General features: G+C 30.8%; 1 protein-coding gene across 1 annotated transcript; it reads left to right on the plus strand.

Moving 5' to 3' along the window:
- Positions 1 to 208: 208 nt before the first annotated feature.
- LOC112029507 (agamous-like MADS-box protein MADS1) lies at positions 209 to 22,010 on the plus strand. The gene is given in 8 exon segments (XM_024062192.2): positions 209 to 389; positions 544 to 779; positions 8,550 to 8,631; positions 15,595 to 15,656; positions 15,748 to 15,847; positions 15,963 to 16,004; positions 21,714 to 21,755; positions 21,840 to 22,010. Coding segments are annotated over 7 exon segments (726 nt in total). The 5' UTR covers positions 209 to 389; positions 544 to 552.
- Positions 22,011 to 23,115: the final 1,105 nt, after the last annotated feature.

The raw sequence follows: 23,115 nt of genomic DNA on the forward strand, positions 1-23,115 counted from the left end.
TTCTCAAAAAAAAAAAAAAAAACAGTGGAGGAAATTTGTTCAATCCAATCTAGAGCAAAATAAAAAATGGCAAAACATTTTAACCTCTTGTTATTAGATTATTTTTTGAAAAAAAGAGTAAAAAGAAAATAACAGTGCAAGTGATGGTTGGAGGGTCTATTTTCCTTTTCATAAATATCCACCTTATGGACTAACCCACATCCATTTTCTGCATCTGTAACTGTTGGTGTAACCTGAGCAAAATCATTTGAAGAAAAAAAGTGAGAGAGAGAAAGAAAAGAAAGAACTGCTGCTGAAAACTACATCATAGAATTTGGTCTAGGCCAAACTCACCTAGAAATACTTGTTTTTATCCAAAATTTTTCCATTCCTCCTAGTTTCTTTACCAGGTCAGTGGCCAAATACAAAATCATACGTAATCCATTAGCACAAGTTTGTAGTCTGGTTTATTGGGTTTTCCCAACTCAAGGTTAAAGTCAGCTTGTTTTCTATTGCTAACAAGGTTATAAACAACAATCATCTTGGTTTTGCTCATTTTTTCAGCTTGCATCCATGGAGTTTCCGAATCAAGCACTGGAGGGATCTTCGCAGAGGAAAATCGGAAGAGGAAAAATCGAAATTAAGCGGATCGAAAACACAACAAATCGGCAAGTCACCTTCTGCAAGCGCCGCAACGGTTTGCTAAAGAAAGCCTATGAACTATCTGTTCTTTGTGATGCTGAAGTTGCACTCATCGTCTTCTCCAGCCGTGGCCGCCTCTATGAGTATTCTAACAACAGGTTTGTAACGTTTTTCACCTTTTACTTCTAATCAATCTTCATGCTCTTAACTATTCTTCTGTTTCTTCATGTGTTTGTGTTTGATCTTTCTCTATTCTTCTCATTTCTTTTCTTTCTTTCCTTTAGATTTTTTTCTTTGTTAAATTGTTGGTTTTTGAATATTCTTGAGCTGGATATTTGAGATGGGTATTACGTGCTTAGATTTGCAGCTTCGGTCAAAACAATTCTATAGATTTTTTTTTTTTCGAAAAAAACAAAAATGAGAACATGGTCATTTTATGCAAGTTAGATTGAGCTTTACTTTTTAGGTCTGCAGTGAACACGATTCGCTTGTCTTATTTCTTGTTCTTGCTCTTATTTTTTGCTTTGTTTTGTTTCCTTTATGAGCTTTGTGGGATTTTTTCTTCTTTTAATACTTTTTCCCAGTTTTCTGCTCAGTAGATATGCAGATCTGTAAGTAATAGATGGAAATGGAAGTGTTGTGTAACAGTGTATTAGTAGGAAACTTGGAAGAGATAAGCAAGCACAGTTTAGGGTTACAAAGATTTTCAGGTCTGTAAGATCAGCTTCCTTCTATCTGCCTTCTTGTTAAACTATACATTTCTTCTCTCTCTCTCTCTCTCTCCTTCTCTCTCTCTCCACATGTCATCCATCAGCTAAAGAGTCATGCCAGCTAAAGGTGTCGCACTCTCACTGGGGGTTAGCCCATTCTCTCGCATCGCTTGACCCATCCTTCGTAACATGTCACTTCAGCAAAACAGTGAAACACAAAGGACCCTACCAAATTGGAGATTAAATTGGGGATCTTTAATTGCTTAGTACGTGTCAGAACTAAATTAGGGTTTCAAGGGCAATTTGAGGACTCAAAAAAAAAAAAAAAAAAAAAACTATTTCACACTCATACACATTAGACATGAGAATGTCTATATTTTAAGACGTGAAATAGTAAATATGAGAGAATCAAATAAATTCTTTGAGTACTTAAGTTATTGTCCATTTTACCCTTGGAGACGTTTTTGATTAGGGTTTCAAATGCCAATTCATTATATTGTAGAGCTCACCCAAAATCTTTTATTGTTTTCATGATCTTTCTTATAAGGGAATTTTATTGCCCTATGCACGCGTTGTAGCCTTTTGTTAGGCTGTTTAGATGAATTCCATATTTGGCCTAAAAGAAAAGGAAAAGGCTGGTACCAAAAAAGAGGAAAAAGCGTTTTGGCCTTTCAGTGCTTATTGATTTTTTTTTTAAGGGTTAATGGGTGCCTCTGATTTTACCCGTTTAATTGCGTGCATAATAACAAAGTGACAAAAAACATATCAAATGATGATTATTAGGGTTTCAGAACCCAATTTTTTTTCCTTTATCACCCTCTTGAGAACATAGTAAGAAAGAATCAATCAGAATGCAATTAGGGTTTTTAAACCCAATATTGGGTACGCCATAAAATCTTCAGACACATCATCATTTCTTCAATCAACCCCAAACCCAAAGAGCAACATATGTAGAGGTTAAAGGGAAATGGGTGTTTCTAAACTTTAACCTACTCTAACCACTTTTAACCTAATCAGATCTATAAAAGATGGTTATAATAAGAGTCTTGTTAGCTAGGGCTTGAATACTCAAAACTCCAAAATGGGTTTCTATTTCGAACTTCTGCAACGTCTTATTTCAATCAGTCAAGAGGCAGATAAGACATTTTTGGCAAGTAAGTTTTGGATATTGTCTCTTTTATTGACCGTCTTGCCCTTGAAATGGTTAATGAGCTGTATGGTTTAAGGTTACCCAACACACGAATCTTTTGTCACGTCAGACTGATTTTTCAGTTCTTCACTCCTGACAACAAGGTGGTGTCATGATTCCTCTTCTGGTTTTTTCTTATCCAATTAATTTTTCCTTTTTCCTTTTTCCTTTTTCAACTAAATAATTGATGAAAAAACCAAAACGGTTTAAAAAACCATCCTGAAATTTCCTTTATAGATTAATTTCACCATCAAAAAAAAAAAAAAAAAAAAAAAATCCTAATATAGATAAAAAAAAAAAAAAAAAAAAAAAAAATCCTAATATAGATCACTTTGGCAGTTTGGCCCCCACTTCTTTTGAACTTCGTAAGCCAAAACCTAAACAACGTGGAGTTATGAATCAAGGTAGAGCTTTACTTTAATACATTGCACATTAAAGAGAGAGAGCTTTAATTGTAATTATTATGAAGTTCTCAAAGTTCATGATCTGTCTACTTCATATTGACTGTAAAAATGTCCAATTCATTAAAGTGTACATAGTTTAAACTTGTAAACAAAGTCATATTAATCATTGCTGTACCCGTTTGAATTTAAAGAGGCAGAGTGATAACTTTCATACTTTTGGAAACAAACTCCTCAAAACTTATGGATCCTATACATGTATTTTATGTCCCTTACATGTATATTCCAAAAAGCTGTGCGTTTCGTGGGCATGGGAGAGAGAGAGAGAGAGAGAGGTTTGAAGTAAAGTTTGAGGCGACAGAAAATATAGAGAGGGAAGCAAAGGGTACGAGCCAATGGCAGGCTCTGCACATTATGGCTCTTTTCATGCATAGGGATGCAAGAATGGCTGCAAGAACAGACTTCTCGGTCTCAGACACACAAGCACATGAATTTTTTTTTTTTTTCTTTTCTATTTTTTAATTTGAACATAAATCTATTCATGCTTCAATCGTAGAAATATCAGATCCAGATTTTGGTCCCTGGGCTGATCGAGGTGGGTAATAGTGAGCTCTCATGGTCATTACACTTAGTCCAATGGTTTTAGTGCACGTGGCATACAGGAGTATAGAGATAGAGTTAAAAGCCAGTCAAAATGAGGCATCTTCGTGGCAGAGACAACCAATCACTGGCTCGAGAAAATTAAGGTTACGGCATACTGATTGTTAGTTAGGTGCTCCGTTATGTTCATAATGATAAAACAGTCTAAGTACAAAATAGTATATATGTGTGTGTTATTTTTTGATAATATGTATATATGTGTGTGTTTTTTTTCCCTATATTTTTACCTTTAAAAGAAATAATTATTTCTAAAACTTTTTATTGAAAAAAAAAAAACTAAATATTTTGATAATTTTTATATATTTTTTATAAAAGTGATATTAAATTTTTTTTAAAAATATTTTATTAATAAATATCCTAAGAATGGCCGTTAAGTACTGGACCTTACATATATAACCTTCAAATATAACTATTTAATAGGACACTTTGAAAGGTCAAAAGGAGAGACTAAAAAACTGGTAAAAGTTTACTTTTTTTTCTTTTTTTTATTTTATTTTTCTTTTTTGAAGATGTTAAAACTTACTTAGACATTGAACATTTTTAATACAAAATATGAATATAGATATTATTATTTTTAAAATAAACCTTACTATTGATAAGATTTCAGTTTATTAAGTTTTTCCTTAATCTGTCCTACTATACTCCTTATAACCTTTTTCAAGCTTGAGGTGAAGTTAGTTACAACAAATTTTCTCTAAATTAAGCTTAACCTTTCCATTTAAGATTTAATTTAAAAAGAAAACAGATACAATAAAATCTCACAATTTATTCACTAAAACCTTGTTTTGAAATGTAGTGAGTCTAAATGTGCTCTTTATTTTATTTTGATTTATAATGAATTATCACATCAGCTTTCCTATGAAAAATTGTTGTGGAGGTACAAGAACTCTAATTTAAAGATTTACAAACAAAAGCAAAGTTCTTTTAGGCACAAAGACAGCTATCATGTATATTCTGAGGCTGTGTATTATAAAGCTGATCTAGCCAGACAGATTTTGTAAAAATTTGAACAAAATACTTACCAAAAGATTTAATTTGTTGGATATAATCAATTTATAATAAAATATATGTTATTTCTCAAAATTTTATATTAATGTTTTGTTTCAATTTTGTAAGTTGCAAACATTTTATCTTAATTTAAAAAAAAAAACTATAATAATGATTATATATTTTAGTTACTCAAAGTTTTAAATACAGATTGAATAACACGCACGTACATGCACACACAGAAACAACAAAATTCATATAATTGATCTTCAGACCTTTGTTGTGTTAAATTTATATATCAAGAATTGTGCAAGTGCGTTAAAATTTATTTAATTGACCTTTCAGTTGAATTCTTCATAAGGATGTATGAATATAAAATTTTCATATAACATTGATGTTGTTAAAGACTGAAAATAATGACAAATGGATTATTAGAAAAACTCCCATATATGGCAAATTAAATCTGAATTAGGACAAATTTGATCAGAGTTGGTTGCATGACAAAAGCTCTAGACCTCTCAGATTTTTACTTGAATGTGAATTCTCAGGAATTACTTATTCTGTTATAATAATTTCTTTCTACATTATTTTTTTTTTCTAGTGTAATCTCATTTATTTTTTATGCACTTTTTGGACACTAGTTTAAAAGATTCCCAGAGAATATTTTGCAAGGGCTTGTGGGTGAGACTTAGGTCAGATTTAGCCACTCTCAATGAAAGTTTTAAATAAGTTACTACACTGGAATGAAAATAATAGAATTGGTAACTTGAATCAAAATTGATCACCAATTTAATGTATGATTGCCAAATAAATTGAAAATTATAAATGAAAAATCCAGGTTATATAGTTTTAGTGAGATTGCAATAATTTGTGTAGTCGTTTCTGTTTGTTGCTCAGCCAAAATTGGGTCTTTAAGGAATCTCCGTATAGGCTCTCGTTTATGGTGTTTAGCAATGTCCTCGTAAATACACAATGGTGGTGAGAACCGGGAATGAGAGAATAGTGATACTGTTGAGAAAAAAAAGAAAGTCAAACTGACAGTCCGGCTGTTCCACCCTGTTGCATTGAGCGGAATGCTTTGCCTTTTAAAGACCTTTCTTTATGGCATGGTACGATCATTTTTATACATTGTCACTTCATGTTTATCCAAACTCATGCTAAGTGCTAACTGTATAGTCTTGTACCCAGCAAAAAAAAAAAGAGAGAGAGAGAGAGAGAGGTTTGAAGTAAAGTTTGAGGCGACAGAAAATATAGAGAGGGAAGCAAAGGGTACGAGCCAATGGCAGGCTCTGCACATTATGGCTCTTTTCATGCATAGGGATGCAAGAATGGCTGCAAGAACAGACTTCTCGGTCTCAGACACACAAGCACATGAATTTTTTTTTTTTTTCTTTTCTATTTTTTAATTTGAACATAAATCTATTCATGCTTCAATCGTAGAAATATCAGATCCAGATTTTGGTCCCTGGGCTGATCGAGGTGGGTAATAGTGAGCTCTCATGGTCATTACACTTAGTCCAATGGTTTTAGTGCACGTGGCATACAGGAGTATAGAGATAGAGTTAAAAGCCAGTCAAAATGAGGCATCTTCGTGGCAGAGACAACCAATCACTGGCTCGAGAAAATTAAGGTTACGGCATACTGATTGTTAGTTAGGTGCTCCGTTATGTTCATAATGATAAAACAGTCTAAGTACAAAATAGTATATATGTGTGTGTTATTTTTTGATAATATGTATATATGTGTGTGTTTTTTTTCCCTATATTTTTACCTTTAAAAGAAATAATTATTTCTAAAACTTTTTATTGAAAAAAAAAAAACTAAATATTTTGATAATTTTTATATATTTTTTATAAAAGTGATATTAAATTTTTTTTAAAAATATTTTATTAATAAATATCCTAAGAATGGCCGTTAAGTACTGGACCTTACATATATAACCTTCAAATATAACTATTTAATAGGACACTTTGAAAGGTCAAAAGGAGAGACTAAAAAACTGGTAAAAGTTTACTTTTTTTTCTTTTTTTTATTTTATTTTTCTTTTTTGAAGATGTTAAAACTTACTTAGACATTGAACATTTTTAATACAAAATATGAATATAGATATTATTATTTTTAAAATAAACCTTACTATTGATAAGATTTCAGTTTATTAAGTTTTTCCTTAATCTGTCCTACTATACTCCTTATAACCTTTTTCAAGCTTGAGGTGAAGTTAGTTACAACAAATTTTCTCTAAATTAAGCTTAACCTTTCCATTTAAGATTTAATTTAAAAAGAAAACAGATACAATAAAATCTCACAATTTATTCACTAAAACCTTGTTTTGAAATGTAGTGAGTCTAAATGTGCTCTTTATTTTATTTTGATTTATAATGAATTATCACATCAGCTTTCCTATGAAAAATTGTTGTGGAGGTACAAGAACTCTAATTTAAAGATTTACAAACAAAAGCAAAGTTCTTTTAGGCACAAAGACAGCTATCATGTATATTCTGAGGCTGTGTATTATAAAGCTGATCTAGCCAGACAGATTTTGTAAAAATTTGAACAAAATACTTACCAAAAGATTTAATTTGTTGGATATAATCAATTTATAATAAAATATATGTTATTTCTCAAAATTTTATATTAATGTTTTGTTTCAATTTTGTAAGTTGCAAACATTTTATCTTAATTTAAAAAAAAAAACTATAATAATGATTATATATTTTAGTTACTCAAAGTTTTAAATACAGATTGAATAACACGCACGTACATGCACACACAGAAACAACAAAATTCATATAATTGATCTTCAGACCTTTGTTGTGTTAAATTTATATATCAAGAATTGTGCAAGTGCGTTAAAATTTATTTAATTGACCTTTCAGTTGAATTCTTCATAAGGATGTATGAATATAAAATTTTCATATAACATTGATGTTGTTAAAGACTGAAAATAATGACAAATGGATTATTAGAAAAACTCCCATATATGGCAAATTAAATCTGAATTAGGACAAATTTGATCAGAGTTGGTTGCATGACAAAAGCTCTAGACCTCTCAGATTTTTACTTGAATGTGAATTCTCAGGAATTACTTATTCTGTTATAATAATTTCTTTCTACATTATTTTTTTTTTCTAGTGTAATCTCATTTATTTTTTATGCACTTTTTGGACACTAGTTTAAAAGATTCCCAGAGAATATTTTGCAAGGGCTTGTGGGTGAGACTTAGGTCAGATTTAGCCACTCTCAATGAAAGTTTTAAATAAGTTACTACACTGGAATGAAAATAATAGAATTGGTAACTTGAATCAAAATTGATCACCAATTTAATGTATGATTGCCAAATAAATTGAAAATTATAAATGAAAAATCCAGGTTATATAGTTTTAGTGAGATTGCAATAATTTGTGTAGTCGTTTCTGTTTGTTGCTCAGCCAAAATTGGGTCTTTAAGGAATCTCCGTATAGGCTCTCGTTTATGGTGTTTAGCAATGTCCTAGTAAATACACAATGGTGGTGAGAACCGGGAATGAGAGAATAGTGATACTGTTGAGAAAAAAAAGAAAGTCAAACTGACAGTCCGGCTGTTCCACCCTGTTGCATTGAGCGGAATGCTTTGCCTTTTAAAGACCTTTCTTTATGGCATGGTACGATCATTTTTATACATTGTCACTTCATGTTTATCCAAACTCATGCTAAGTGCTAACTGTATAGTCTTGTACCCAGCAAAAAAAAAAAAAAAAAAACTGTATAGTCTTGTTATTGATGGCAATGATATCTTGCTTCAGCGCTTCATTCCTCGAATACAATCTCAATAATAATTTCATTGCATATTTTCTCTAGCATTCAGATGTTGCAGTCCAATCCTCGTTTGAACTTTATGAACTAGCTAGTAGAGTATTAAAATGTAATGAAAATGTTATCTCTTTACAAATGCATATGATGCTTCTAGTTGTTAAAGCTCGTAATTTTTCATGCACTTTTGCAGTGTTAGAGGAACAATTAACAGGTACAAGAAAGTGTCTACTGAGTCCTCCAACCCGGGATCTGTTGCTGAAATTAATGCGCAGGTAAACTTCTTTCCGTTGATTTTAACAAATCAATAAAATGGTTCTGACAAAGAATATTGAAGTTATGGTTTATATTAGAAAAAGAAGAAACATAAAATATGAAAAAGAATGCAAAGAAAGAGAGAAAAAGAAAGAATTCACGTAATTAGCCTAAACTTTGTGTATTACAAATTTACAATAAATTCATTGAAGGATACTTATAGTCGCACTATCTAGGTTTACTGTACTTGTAAGACAAGTGAACTTCGGATTTTTTTTTGGCTTACAATCTAAATAAGATTAGAATTACTTTACTTACACTAAAAAAAGTATTAGATACAATAAACATAAATAACAAACTTAGGCCTTCTTCTAAAAAAAAAAAACTTAGGCCTTAGCCAAGATTGGGTATTGATATCGTTAACAACCAAATCATACCTATTATATTACTCAAAAAAAAAAAAATCATACCTATTTTATTACTCAAATGTGATTACAACAGTTCACATTTAAGAAACTTAAATTTGCAGCAGATTATATTACTAAAGCTTAAAATGTTCGAGTTCAATTGTTTGGTTTTCATATAAAGAATAAGTTGTAACTCTTGCTTTCCTATAGAATCATTCAATAATAGTGACAATAAGATAGTCTTATATATTGAGGTGAGTGAGATGATCATTTGGGTGTTTGTACTGAATATTATGAATGAATCACGTGGCACCAAAATTAAAAAAATAAAATAAAATAAAATAGATATTTCCTGCAAATTTTGGTTACAATTAAAAGCTAATTTGGATTTATTTTGAGTTTAATATCTTATATATGATTAACGGTAATTTTAGGCAAGTATAAATAGGGTTCAAATAGTTTGAAGGTGGTACGCAGTTGTCTTATATTTAGATCCCATTTGTTTGGTGTAAATTAGTTTTTATTTTTTTTTTATAGAGAAAATCTTTTTATTTTCCAATATTTGGTCGTGTTCTTGAAAAACATGATATTTGGCTCATACAAAAATTGCAATTTTACATATAGATATTAAATAACAACTTTTTTTTTTTTTTTTTTTTTGAGGGGGAACAACTCTAGTTCATGACTTTAAAATATTAATTAAAAAAACCATTAATTACCCCTATAAGCACAATTACAATATGTGTGCAACCAAAAAAAAAAAAAAAACATTAATTAAACAAGTAATTGATGATTCAAGAGCCTATGATTTGGTGGAATATACATAGTTGTGTATGAAACTTCTTTAAAAAAGGAAAAAAAAAGTTTATAACTTAATTAATTATTGTAATACGATATTTTCTTCTNTTTTTGTATTTTTCTCATTTTTTTAAAGACTATTTTTTTTTAAGAGAATAATATAGATATAGAAATGTTTTAAGGAAAATGCTTATGAGAAAAAAAAAGGGGGGGGGGGGAGTTTAGTATATCCAGATGCTTATACAAATGAGGAATAATTAACAACTTAATTCTCAGAATAATACATGCAATGGAAAATGCTTATGAGAATAATAAATGTGTTTAGTGCACATATATAGTTGTTCATTTTTTTTTTTTTTTTACTTTTTAATTTTTTATCTTTCTCTCAAAAAATATAGTTATTTTTTGTCCATGATTTCTTCTCATTGTTGCCACATGATCGCATAAAAAAATTTAATCATATATATGTCAGCTTCAAGCATAGGCAAATAGATTATTTTTTATTAGTTGATAAAATGTTATTTAATCATGCTTTTTCTTCACAGCCTTGCTCTACACTTTTATGAGTTAAACGTTATGACTAGCCTCTTATCCTAGTTCTTCACATCCTAGCCACTATAGATTTAGGAATTAGGATCCTAGTTTTTTAGGGTAAGTCTATCACAATTTTGGTGTATCTATTAAAATAACTGCGATGTAATAAAATTACTTGAAAGTGTAGCAATATCACTTCAAACAAGGACATTAAATGCCCTTCATGCCACAGATTTGGCCATCTAAGCCAACTGTCTCATATTGTAGCTGGTTACTCTACCAACTTCGTGCTAAAATATTACACTTTCGTTCCACAAATACTGAAATTCATCTCATCTAACATTTTCATTTTTTTTTTCCTTAGTTTTTCGTAAGAACTTCAATTTTCTTTACACAATTTTATAGACAAGAGTTCATAACAATCACCAGACTTTCCTGCGGCTCTGACCAGACTTTCCTAAATTTTATTTCATTTAGGAAGCTATGCGAGCTATAAAAAGCCTTAAACATTTGTTTTTTGAAGGCAACAATAAAAAAACTTCATTATATGCTAATTAAGCCAATGATTTAATTCTATAATTGAGTCTTTATTACAAGATAAAATAATATTTACTTGCTAATGATGCCCAATTATAAAATCATCTTGTTGATGATGAGCATGACCTCATGCCTCAACACAACGAGCATTCATATATAGGGCATAAACATTCTGTCTCACAAAATAATTTGACAATGGCAAGTAAACCATCACATCAATTATCTATGAATTTTTGGTTAAATACTTTAGTAGATATTAAAAAAAAAAAAATTGATCACATTTGAAATGTCTTGAGGCAATTACTGTAATTAAAGCTTGACAAAGTGAATGAGTAATTTATGTAGTTTCTTTCATGAGATGCAAGATGAAGATCAATTCAAATGAACTCAATGCCAAATATGCTGAGATTACTTCTCCTCGTTAAGAGTAGTTCCTTCATTCACCATGTTAAGTAAAAAAACACATGTTACATTAAACATCTTTACGCTGCAAGTTGGAAACTGATATCAAGTAAAAACTCCGCCGATTATTTCAAGCTCATTGTAAAGTGTCAATCTGATTAGGTCTTGTCGCAATCTAGAGCTTATCAATGTCAATAATATATGTAATTTCAATAGGTTCAGTTGCTCTTTACTCTTGCATAAAGCACTGACAATATTGACAGTATAGTAAATATAGTAAAAATAAAATAAAATGATGAACATAGATAACTTATTTTGATGCTTCCACTAAGCGATGTGTGAAACAATAGATGTAGTAAAATATAGTCAATCACGAGTTTCATCAACAGTAATAAAAAAATTTGCATCACCAATTTCTGGATCTTGTAAATCTTTATTTTATTACATCCTTATTTCATATTTGTAATATTATTTTACTATCTCACTAGTCAAAATCGTGTGCTGTAGGTTCCTATGGTAGGTAAGATGAGTTTTAGTGGACTATAAAACCTTTGTAAACAGGAGTATATCTTTGCCAAGCTGTACTTAAGAACCCTTTATTTCATCTTCCTCAATGGCTTATATATGGGCATCATTGTAGAGATTTAACATATTGATGGCAATGATATCTTGCTTCAGCGCTTCATTCCTCGAATACAATCTCAATAATAATTTCATTGCATATTTTCTCTAGCATTCAGATGTTGCAGTCCAATCCTCGTTTGAACTTTATGAACTAGCTAGTAGAGTATTAAAATGTAATGAAAATGTTATCTCTTTACAAATGCATATGATGCTTCTAGTTGTTAAAGCTCGTAATTTTTCATGCACTTTTGCAGTGTTAGAGGAACAATTAACAGGTACAAGAAAGTGTCTACTGAGTCCTCCAACCCGGGATCTGTTGCTGAAATTAATGCGCAGGTAAACTTCTTTCCGTTGATTTTAACAAATCAATAAAATGGTTCTGACAAAGAATATTGAAGTTATGGTTTATATTAGAAAAAGAAGAAACATAAAATATGAAAAAGAATGCAAAGAAAGAGAGAAAAAGAAAGAATTCACGTAATTAGCCTAAACTTTGTGTATTACAAATTTACAATAAATTCATTGAAGGATACTTATAGTCGCACTATCTAGGTTTACTGTACTTGTAAGACAAGTGAACTTCGGATTTTTTTTTGGCTTACAATCTAAATAAGATTAGAATTACTTTACTTACACTAAAAAAAGTATTAGATACAATAAACATAAATAACAAACTTAGGCCTTCTTCTAAAAAAAAAAAACTTAGGCCTTAGCCAAGATTGGGTATTGATATCGTTAACAACCAAATCATACCTATTATATTACTCAAAAAAAAAAAAATCATACCTATTTTATTACTCAAATGTGATTACAACAGTTCACATTTAAGAAACTTAAATTTGCAGCAGATTATATTACTAAAGCTTAAAATGTTCGAGTTCAATTGTTTGGTTTTCATATAAAGAATAAGTTGTAACTCTTGCTTTCCTATAGAATCATTCAATAATAGTGACAATAAGATAGTCTTATATATTGAGGTGAGTGAGATGATCATTTGGGTGTTTGTACTGAATATTATGAATGAATCACGTGGCACCAAAATTAAAAAAATAAAATAAAATAAAATAGATATTTCCTGCAAATTTTGGTTACAATTAAAAGCTAATTTGGATTTATTTTGAGTTTAATATCTTATATATGATTAACGGTAATTTTAGGCAAGTATAAATAGGGTTCAAATAGTTTGAAGGTGGTACGCAGTTGTCTTATATTTAGATCCCATTTGTTTGGTGTAAATTAGTTTTTATTTTTTTTTTATAGAGAAAATCTTTTTATTTTCCAATATTTGGTCGTGTTCTTGAAAAACATGATATTTGGCTCAAAATTATTGTAATACGATATTTTCTTCTCTCCTGTGACCTTTGAGCCTTAATGGTATTTCATTTCACTCCAAAAATATATATATATATATATATATATATATATTGCTAGCAAGTAAATGAAATATCTATTTTTAGACACAACATGAATATTAAGGGTCCGTTTGGTTAAGAGGATGAAAAAGTAAAAAAATAAAAAATTGAGAGAATGTGTAAAAGTAAGAAAATAAAAGAGATTTTAGTTTTCCCATAACGTGTTTAGTTAAGGGGTTGAAAAAGTGAAAGGATTGAAAACTTTTTTTTTTCCTTGGGGTTAAAAAATGAGATGATAGAAAATGAAATTTGTTTGAATTTACTCTCATGTCCTTAGTACATAAGATAATAAATAATTTTTTATAATTATTAAAAAAATATGACTTATTAATGATTAAAATTAATAGAATAACATCTTAATAATCAACACATAATTTATATTATTTTATATTATTTTTCTCTATTATTATATTATATTATATTATATATATAAGTTGGAGGTGAAAGGCTGAAAGCCACCATTTGGTTAAAAATAAAAACTCACCATTGATTCAAAAAAACAAAAAAGTCACTGTTTGATTAAAATTTAAAAGTATAAAAATAAAAACACTTTGAAAGTGGGAAGCATAGAGCTTCATTGACACATTGGGGGAGGGAGGGGCAAAGTTGGTGTTTTATCATCTACCTCACGCTTCTCCATTTTCTCTGCTAAAATCATTCTAAATTGGAAAGATAAGACTTTAGTAGGTTCTGAGAGAAAATATTTAAACCCCACCAAAATCTCTCCTATTTTCCACCCCAATCAAACAACCCAAAAATCTACTTTCTCTTCGCCATTTTCTAGCATCCTTATTTTCACTTCAAACAAATGGACCCTAAAGCACTCCGGTCAAGTTTTAAAATGCAAATTTTATCTCTTTAGGGGCTGCAAAAATGTTAAAATTATATAATTATAGTTATAGAAGAGTGATCAGGATAGGGGCTATAAAACTTCCCAATTTTTTTGTTTTTTGTTTTTTGTTTTTTGTTTATCTCTTTAAGTTTTTTAATTCTAAGACAGACCGTAGCCTAAGAGATACCCTAGTATTGCCTATGCTAAACCTTTGGTCTTGTAATCATCTTAAATTTTTGATCACCTATGTGCTACTTTATTAACTTTTCTCCTGACATCACTGCCCAAATGCTTGAACATGGAGTTTGAGGTACAAGTACAAGGGTAGGGTAAACATTTTTTTTTTCCCTCCATGATGTGAATATATAAGACTAAGAAAATAAAGTGTCAGATCTTAAGCATGTTAAGTGCAAAAGTATTATATGCGATTAAGATATTGTGGCCTCTATTTTCTTGTTTGTTTCTTTCTTCTTCTTCTTTTTATTTTTTATAATGCTTCCTCTTATATGTTTTGTGAAAGTCAACAGTAGGTTTGTGCTGGCCATATCTTGTATTAGATTCTTTTTTAATTTCTTGTTGTCTTGTTTATATATCAATGTCTGAAAGTTCTTACTTCTCTACATCAAGATTTTAATTATAGTATTACATTAGAACATCTTAGTTAAACTTACCTTGAACACACTTATAAACAAATCTTTTGGGCTAAAGTACACTCCCTGGCTTGACAAATCCTAATTTTTCTCTATTCAAGTTATATTTTCTTCTTTATAAGGAGAATTAGAATTTCTAATTCTCACTCCCTCATTATTATAACCATTAAATTATTATTAAAAAAAAAAAAGCATATGTAATTCCTTAAAAGAAAGCCACTTTTTATAATTTCAACTTATTTTTATCCAACTTATATTTTATTTTATAATTGAAAGTTTGGAGAGAGATGATAGTAAATGATATGAGGGAGAAGAAGTGAAGAGAGGGATGGATACGTTTGGATAGATGTTTTAGAAGTTTGTTCCTTTTTTTTTCGGAGAAACGGATGTTTTAGAAGTTAAAATGGGGAGAGGAAAAAATGATATATGTGTGTGTGTGTGTAACAATTGACATTATAAAAGTAAAATTGGCAATTAAATTTTTTTTAATATAAGTGAAACCCCTTCCTTCCCATTCAAATTCCCCTCTCCCCTCCCTTTATAAATTATATATATATATATATATTAAGTCAAATAAACTAATGAACACTAAGCAGAAAATTAAACATATCATTATATGGTGTAATTTAATTTTCACTGTCTAGGAAGTCAATTCATCTAGCTCTCCCCCTCTCTCTCACAAAATCACACACACAAAATAAGACATGGTTACCAAGTAATCCTTCCACTCAACTTCTCATTTTGTGAGATACACATACACTGATATTAGTAATTACTACATCCTCAGTTTTACCAGCAAGAATCATCCAAACTTCGAAGACAGATCCGGGAAATCCAAAATCTGAACAGGTAAAGGGTTCATTGGATATTTCCATTAAAGTGCATTTGAGATGCTTATTATACTTATACATTAGTCTTATAAAATAATGTTGGTTTTTAGGCATATAGTGGGTGAAGCACTTAGCTCAATGACCTTTAAGGAGCTCAAGAACCTGGAGGGAAGATTGGAGAAAGGAATCACAAGAGTTAGAACCAAAAAGGTACTACGCTTCACTATGAGGATTATGAATATATCTACCGACACGTCTTTCACTGCTTGTTTTGATTAGGGAATGTTAATCTCTTAAGGACTAACAACGCTCGAATTTTTGACAGAATGAAATGCTCCTTGCTGAGATCGAGTTCATGCAAAAGAGGGTATCTATTGTTTCCTGTTCCTAGTCTTTTGTTTCTCTTTGTGTTACTGCTCTTTCATATAATGTGAGACTGTTTCTGTGTTTCTTCAATGCCATTTTTTCTTTTCTTTTTTTTTGTGGTTTTGAAGGACTGTTGTTCATTGAGTGGCAAAAATGCCTTAGTTTTGTTTCATCAGTAAAAGAAGAGCTCAAAAGCTTTTAAATGAATAAATATAGAAATTATACTCATTTCAATTCAACTAATCTTAAACCTCAACACAAAAACTATAGAGCTGTTTAGTAGAGTATTTTAAACAACAGTTTTCAGTGTTTAAACAACATTACACACATTTTTACACTTATATGTATTTTTAAAAAATACAAAAAAAAGTTACTAGAATAATATTACCAAATGAGCCTTATATTTTAATTCATAAATATAATAGCTAACTTTTGCTTGGTGCCATTGAACGTAACATGGTGAAGGGATACAGGTATTCTATAGAGTTCAAAGAATACCTCTCTTCACCTTGTTGCCTATGACTTGGATGCCAAATGTCACAGACAAGCAATCGAATGTTAGGACAACATTTGCTGCACAGAAAGCTATAAGACACAAAACACGTCCATCTAAAAAATATATAAAAAGGAAACCTCTCTAAAAAATTTCTGGAATTTACAAGGGATATCTAACACTGCATTGATTTGGTCTCCAAAGGCTATTTTTCTTTGAATCCACAAAAGGATTCTTGTAATCCACTAGAAAAAAAAAATCTAAAAAAATATTATTAATCAAAGTGTGAATTCCAAAAATACTACAATCACAATATATACAGTAAAGAAATCTTACGAAACTAGGAGATCTTTAAAAAGCCCTAGAAAACCTTGATTCATGTTAAGACCAAAATTAGGCTAGAAAATAGAAGAAGAAAAATTGCCAAAATAAGGACAAAATTGGTAAAATTACAAAATAAAATATTTGATTTTGTAATTAAAATAAAAGGAAAAATTACTCTCCTTCGTTGAAGATTTTATCAAATCTTTTCTTGTTAGCTACTTGCCTACTTATACATGGAATCTAATGCTTCAAACCATTGTTGGATTTCATCCTCTAGCAGTCGGCCATATTTTCTGCTGGCTCATTCTAGGAAGGTCAAGTAATGGCACCAAGTCTAATGTGTGTTTTGGGGGCACACAATAGACGATGGAGAATGGAATTTTGCTTAGGCCAAAGCAACATCCTATTATTTGGACTTCTCTCCCAAGTTACATCAAATTACCCAAGGTTCAATATACCACCTCATTCTGGCCATCTACGTAAGGATGACTAGTGGTGTTGTAATTTAGGAATATATTAAACCGCTTCCACAAAGTCCTCCAGAAGTGATTGAGGAATATCATATCTCGATATGAGGTAATGGAATATGGTACTCTATGGAGGCATACTACTTTAAAAAATAAGTTGACTACTTATGTGGTGTCTAAGATCTTTTTACAAGAAATGAAATTAGTTGTTTTTAGTACTTGTCAACCATTACGAAAACAAAATTCATACCACATTGGGCTTGTGGAAGATTCATACCACATCTGGTTGATAGCAAATTTGGTTGTTGTCGAAATTTAAAGCCTGATAGTTCATGAACATCACAAACTTCCCCTAGATCAAGTAGTGCTCCCATTGCTTAAGGATATGTACAACAACATACATCTCAAGCTCATATGCTAACCATTTTTTTCTAGCCTAGTTTCTCACAAAAGAAGAATATTGGTCAGCCTTCTTGTGAAAGTAAAACATTGATGCCAACGGGGCAGTGCTCAGCTTCTTTTCAATTAGAGCGAAGCTTTAGACTTTTGTTTCTCCCTATGATTCTCTTCTTTAAGCATTTGGTGATAGGGGCCACTTTAATACTAAAACTTTGAACAAACCTCACGTAGAAGGTTACTAGACTGTGGAAACTCCAAGCATTAATCATTGTCTATATTCTCGGATAACTAGGACCTTATCTTCATCAACATGAATATCCTCAACATTGCATTGTTCCCAAGAATAATAATCAGTTAATCAAGAAACAGTACTTGTTCAAGTTGATATACAATGTACTTGCATGTTGAAAAGACCGTTAACACTTCCCACACATACATGTAGTGCTAAGATTTGTTCAAATAGAAAAACGAGAATATTGTCAATATGAACAATGACAAACTTACCAATAATGGTTTTAAAACCTTATTCATGAGTCGAATTAAGGTTTTTAGGGCATTGGATAGCACAAATACAACACCGGCAACTATTTATAAATTCCTTCCTTGGTCTTAAACGCAGTCTTCCCTTCATCCATGGGTCGAAGTTGGATATGATGGTACCCACTTTTAAGATCAATTTTCACGTAGAACTTAGATTCACTCAGCATATCAAATATATCATCCAAACTGTGATGTCAGAAATATGTACTTAATTGTAATATTGTTCATAGCACAACTATCCACACACATGCACAAACTTCCATCATTCTTCGATGTTAGGATAGTTAGCACAAAATAAGAACTAGTAATTTCTTGGGTCTGTCCTTTACTGAGTAAATCATCTACTTGTTAGTGAAGGATCTGGATCTCTTTTAGTTCTAGTCTTGGGAGTATGTCTTGTCTTCAATGCTTCCTTCTTCTCAAACAAGAAGTCTGTTTGGTTAGATTGCTCCCAGACCACGAACAAGTTAGGCACACTCATTCATGTTGTCGTGCAGACCATTATCATTGTGGTTAGGTTCCTCAGCAAGAAGGTTAACTCATAGTTTGCGTAATACTTGCTAGGTGTTTTGTTGAAATTGGAAAAATTCGGTCCTTTTAAGGACTTCTTCACCAATATCTACATCACTAAAATTGCTTCTGTCTCGTTCATCACTCTTGTTTTTGCTTGAACAAGTCTTGATGGTAATCTAGGGGTAAAAATCACCCTCATCAGCTGTAACTCATCCTACACCATGTGCATTAAGGCACCAAGATGTGCATTAAGGCACCTTTCACTTGATTGACTTTTGGGATCTCCATGTACTCAAAGAAACTTTCAACTTTGATGACCCAATCTAGGAAATCTTCTGTCTGAGGATGATCATTGAAAGATGGAAGATCCATCTTCATTCGCTAATCTCTGCATTCTTGATTTCCAAAACCATGATCTTCACCTTGGTCTTGATATGCTCTAGCATCTTCACCTCTAACTTGACTGCAACTTTCCTCAGTAATGTCTTGTGTCGTAGGTCTCATCTTCAGTGCTTCCTTCCTCACAAACTAGAGTTCTATTTTGTTGGATTGCTTCATGACCACGAATAGGTTGGGCAAGCTAAATTCTATTATTGTAAAGACCATTATCATCGTGGTTGGGCTCCCTAGCAAGAAGGGTAGCCAGTGACTGCTTACCATATTTTGTATAATACTTTCTAGTTATTTATTTATTGAAAATTGACGGATTCAAGCTTTATAGGGTCTTCTCTGTTAATCTCTACATCATTGGAAGTGTTGTCATCACGTTCATTAACCATTAGACCATAGTGAGAACAAGGCTTTGATATCACTTGAAGCATGCGGAAAGTTATAAGAAAACATAGGCCTGTTTGATAGTAACTTTCAAGTAATGTTGTTTAAAATTATGTGAAAATTGTGATTTAAAAAGTGTTGTGAAAATAAGTGTTTAAAATACTCATAATGCAAAAAATGTGTTTAGTACTGTATTTCAAATAACATATTTAAAATATGAAAAAAAAATATATAATTGTGTGTTTGGTATGTGTATATATTTTATTTTTAAGTGGTAACTTTTTAACAAGTACAATTATTTTATTAATATTTATTAGAGGAGTAAATGTGAGAGAGAAGGGAGGAAAAAGAGAGAGAATAAAAAAAAGAAAAAGATGAGGTGTGGATGTGAGAGAGAGAATTGTAGTTATATTAAGTCTTATCAAGAGGGTCCCACACTTTTCTAAATATTTACAAAATTGTCATTATGTAATACTATTTGAAAACTGGAAACTAGTAGGATAAGTTATCTAAATTCAGTATTTATACACCCTAAAATGAGAAACGTAACTCAAATACTCTTAAATAAATCATTTACCAAGCACATCGTTTTTTTATGGGGCTTACCGATTTTGTGTTTAAACATTGGAAACTGTTGTTTGAACTACCTTACTAAATAGGATGACATGTCTATCTCAAGAAAATAACCCTTAAATCCACAAAGAGAATTCCTAGAAATTCTCAAGACACTTAGAAATCATAATTTGTGTTAGACACAATTTTAAGCTAGAATATAGGAAAATTTGAAAAAATTACAAAACCAAATCTTATGGACTTTAGGAAATGCATCATAATAAAGTAATATATAAACAATACCTTATTCCTTATTTTATATTGAAAAGATTATCATAAATAGTAACTAAAAAAACAGAAGTCCAAATAAATAAATTTTCCCAAAAAATGGCATATGTCATTGCCAAAGGCGATGGGTTTTGATCCTCGTGAAGATTACAATTGTAAATATACTAAGCTATTTATGAATAATTCGAGTTTAGCTATAAAAATTTTGTTTACGTTCGTTTGTTTAGCAAACAAGTCAAGCTTATGCCTAAATTTAGGCTCGATTATTAAATCAGTCAAGCTTAACTATAATAATGTATTCATGAACAAGCCATTAAACATGAGGCTCAATTTAACTATATATACTTGACTAAAAATTTAATTACATAGATCTAAAATTGGTTTGTATAAGTTTATAAATAAGTTAATATGATATCAAATTACTATTTGTAGCCTATTTTTTTCTCCTATATAATTAGTCAATTTGTAGTAAAAATTCATAAATTTGTGAAGGTATAAAAAATTTAGTCATAGCTTTTCTATATACAAGAAAAAAATAAGTTAATCATGTAGCTTAAAAACAAGTTCAAGCTTGTTCGACTCTGCAATGACCCAAACTTTAACATATAATTTTATTTAGTGATGAGCTCAAGTTCGGTTTGTGTTTGAAATAAATTTAAATAAACAAGCCTGAACTTTTAAACTTAATTGGTTAGGCTCGGTTTATTTACATCCCTAAATTGGCGATTCCCTTAATGTCATCAAATTTTGCACAATTTTGTCATTGTTTTAATTACTTCTACTAGTACTATTTTATTTTCTGAATTTCTTGCAGGTTGACGTCTAACGATTTCTCCATATGAAGTCTATATTGTCCCTTATACATCAACATTAGAGACTAAATTGTACTTTTGACCTTAAAGTTTGAGATAATTTTCATTTTGGTCTCTCTTAAGTTTAAGATGTTATATTTTGGTCTAGTAAGTTCGATTTTGTTTTCAAAATGATTTTTCCTTTTATCTATGTGACTAATTTGGCCTTTAAGTCCAAACAATGTGTCTTTTTCCCCCCTCTTTATTATCACTTAGATTATTACTCAAGCATGGACAGAAGGACCATTTTGGTAATGGAATCAAAATTAGTTGACCAAAATAAAAACAAAATCAATCTTTAGGGGTCAAAAATTTAATTTAATCCAATATTAAGTAATTATATTAATAATGATATGACCCGTTTTAGCAGGTTAACATCCTTTACGAAACACATTAATCGTGTATGCCTATGTTTCAATCCTATGATAATGAAACCCACCACCCTTATGGGCCTAATGCTTCTAATGAAACTGAAATATATATTCTTCTTACTTGAACCCATTGTGCAGGAAGTTGAGCTGCAAAATGAGAACAATTACCTGCGAGCAAAGGTCTGTGTGTCTGCTATCTGTCTGTCTCTCTCTCTCTCTCTCTAAAGTTAATTTTGATGATAAAATAATTGTTTTCTGGTGTAGATAGCTGAAAATGAGAGAGCACAGCAGCAGCAAGGAACAAACTTGATGCCAGAAACTGTGTACGAGTCCGTGTCCTCACAAACATATGATCGGAACTACCTCCCAGCAAACCTTCTGGAATCCAATCATCATTACTCTCGCTAAGACCAGACTGCTCTCTAACTAGTGTAAGATTCCATCTTCCCTCAACAGTTAGTTCATAAAAGATCTCCACCAATGGGGTGATTGCTTCATTCCTATGCAGATAATGTGGTACGGTGGGGACTCAAATATTGGAACTTTGGAAGATTATCATTTAATACTCTTACAAAAACTTCACTACAATTAGCAGTACTACAATTATATTTCAAAACAAAGAATGGCTGCCAATTTGAATTATTACTAAAAAATTTTAATTTTGCATGCAAGCATGGAACTGTACTATTTAAATAGAATATAAAAAGTTAACCATTATGAGATAATTTTGTTCACAACAAAACAGTGACCTAAACTGGTGGTACAGACTACAGATGATAACTCCGTTGGTCTTGATAATTTGGTGAGACTATTCCATGATAGTGGTGATCTCACCTATGCCTATTTGACTGAGACGGGACTTTAGTGTGGAGAATAGGATCAATAAAACCTTAAAACATTGTAGACTTGTAGTGTGATCACCTATCTACTACAATAATGTTACAAGAAGTAACCTAAGCTATGAAAGCATCACCAAGATTTTAAAAAAAAAAAAAAATACAAGAAAAATAGCATGAATATTTTTTACTGTGCAATTTACTGAGTTGGGGTTTCTATGAACAATATATCTATTGTAGCAAGATAATTCCCTCTTCAATATTTTCATGTTATCATTGTATAATCCCTTATCCCTTTCTATGTGCATCTAAGTGCTTGAGTTCTATAAAATATCTTTTATTTGACCTCATCATAAAAGAGGTCCTGTTTACTCATGTGTTGATTTAAGTTTTTTTTCTTTCTGCATTTTGGTTTTTGGGTGCAGTTGACCTAGCCTGAAGGAAGAAAACTGGTGTTACATTATATCCCTGCCTTTCTTATGTCTGGTTGAAATTTTAATTTGTGTACAGCTGAAAAGCAGTTTGTTCTAGTTCAAATAATAAGTGCTATTTAGAGTTTTCTCTACAGGTCATAAATTTGTGTCACTAGAAATGTATTCCAGTTGTGTGTTCCTGCAAATACTACGATAACATAGGGAGCTTGAAACTTTCTTACGCTGCATATTTTGCTGCTCATTGCATGTGTGTGTGTCTGCATGCAAATG

Source organism: Quercus suber, unplaced genomic scaffold, assembly GCF_002906115.3.
Source record: "Quercus suber isolate HL8 unplaced genomic scaffold, Cork oak 2.0 scaffold_71, whole genome shotgun sequence".
Lineage (NCBI taxonomy): Eukaryota > Viridiplantae > Streptophyta > Magnoliopsida > Fagales > Fagaceae > Quercus > Quercus suber.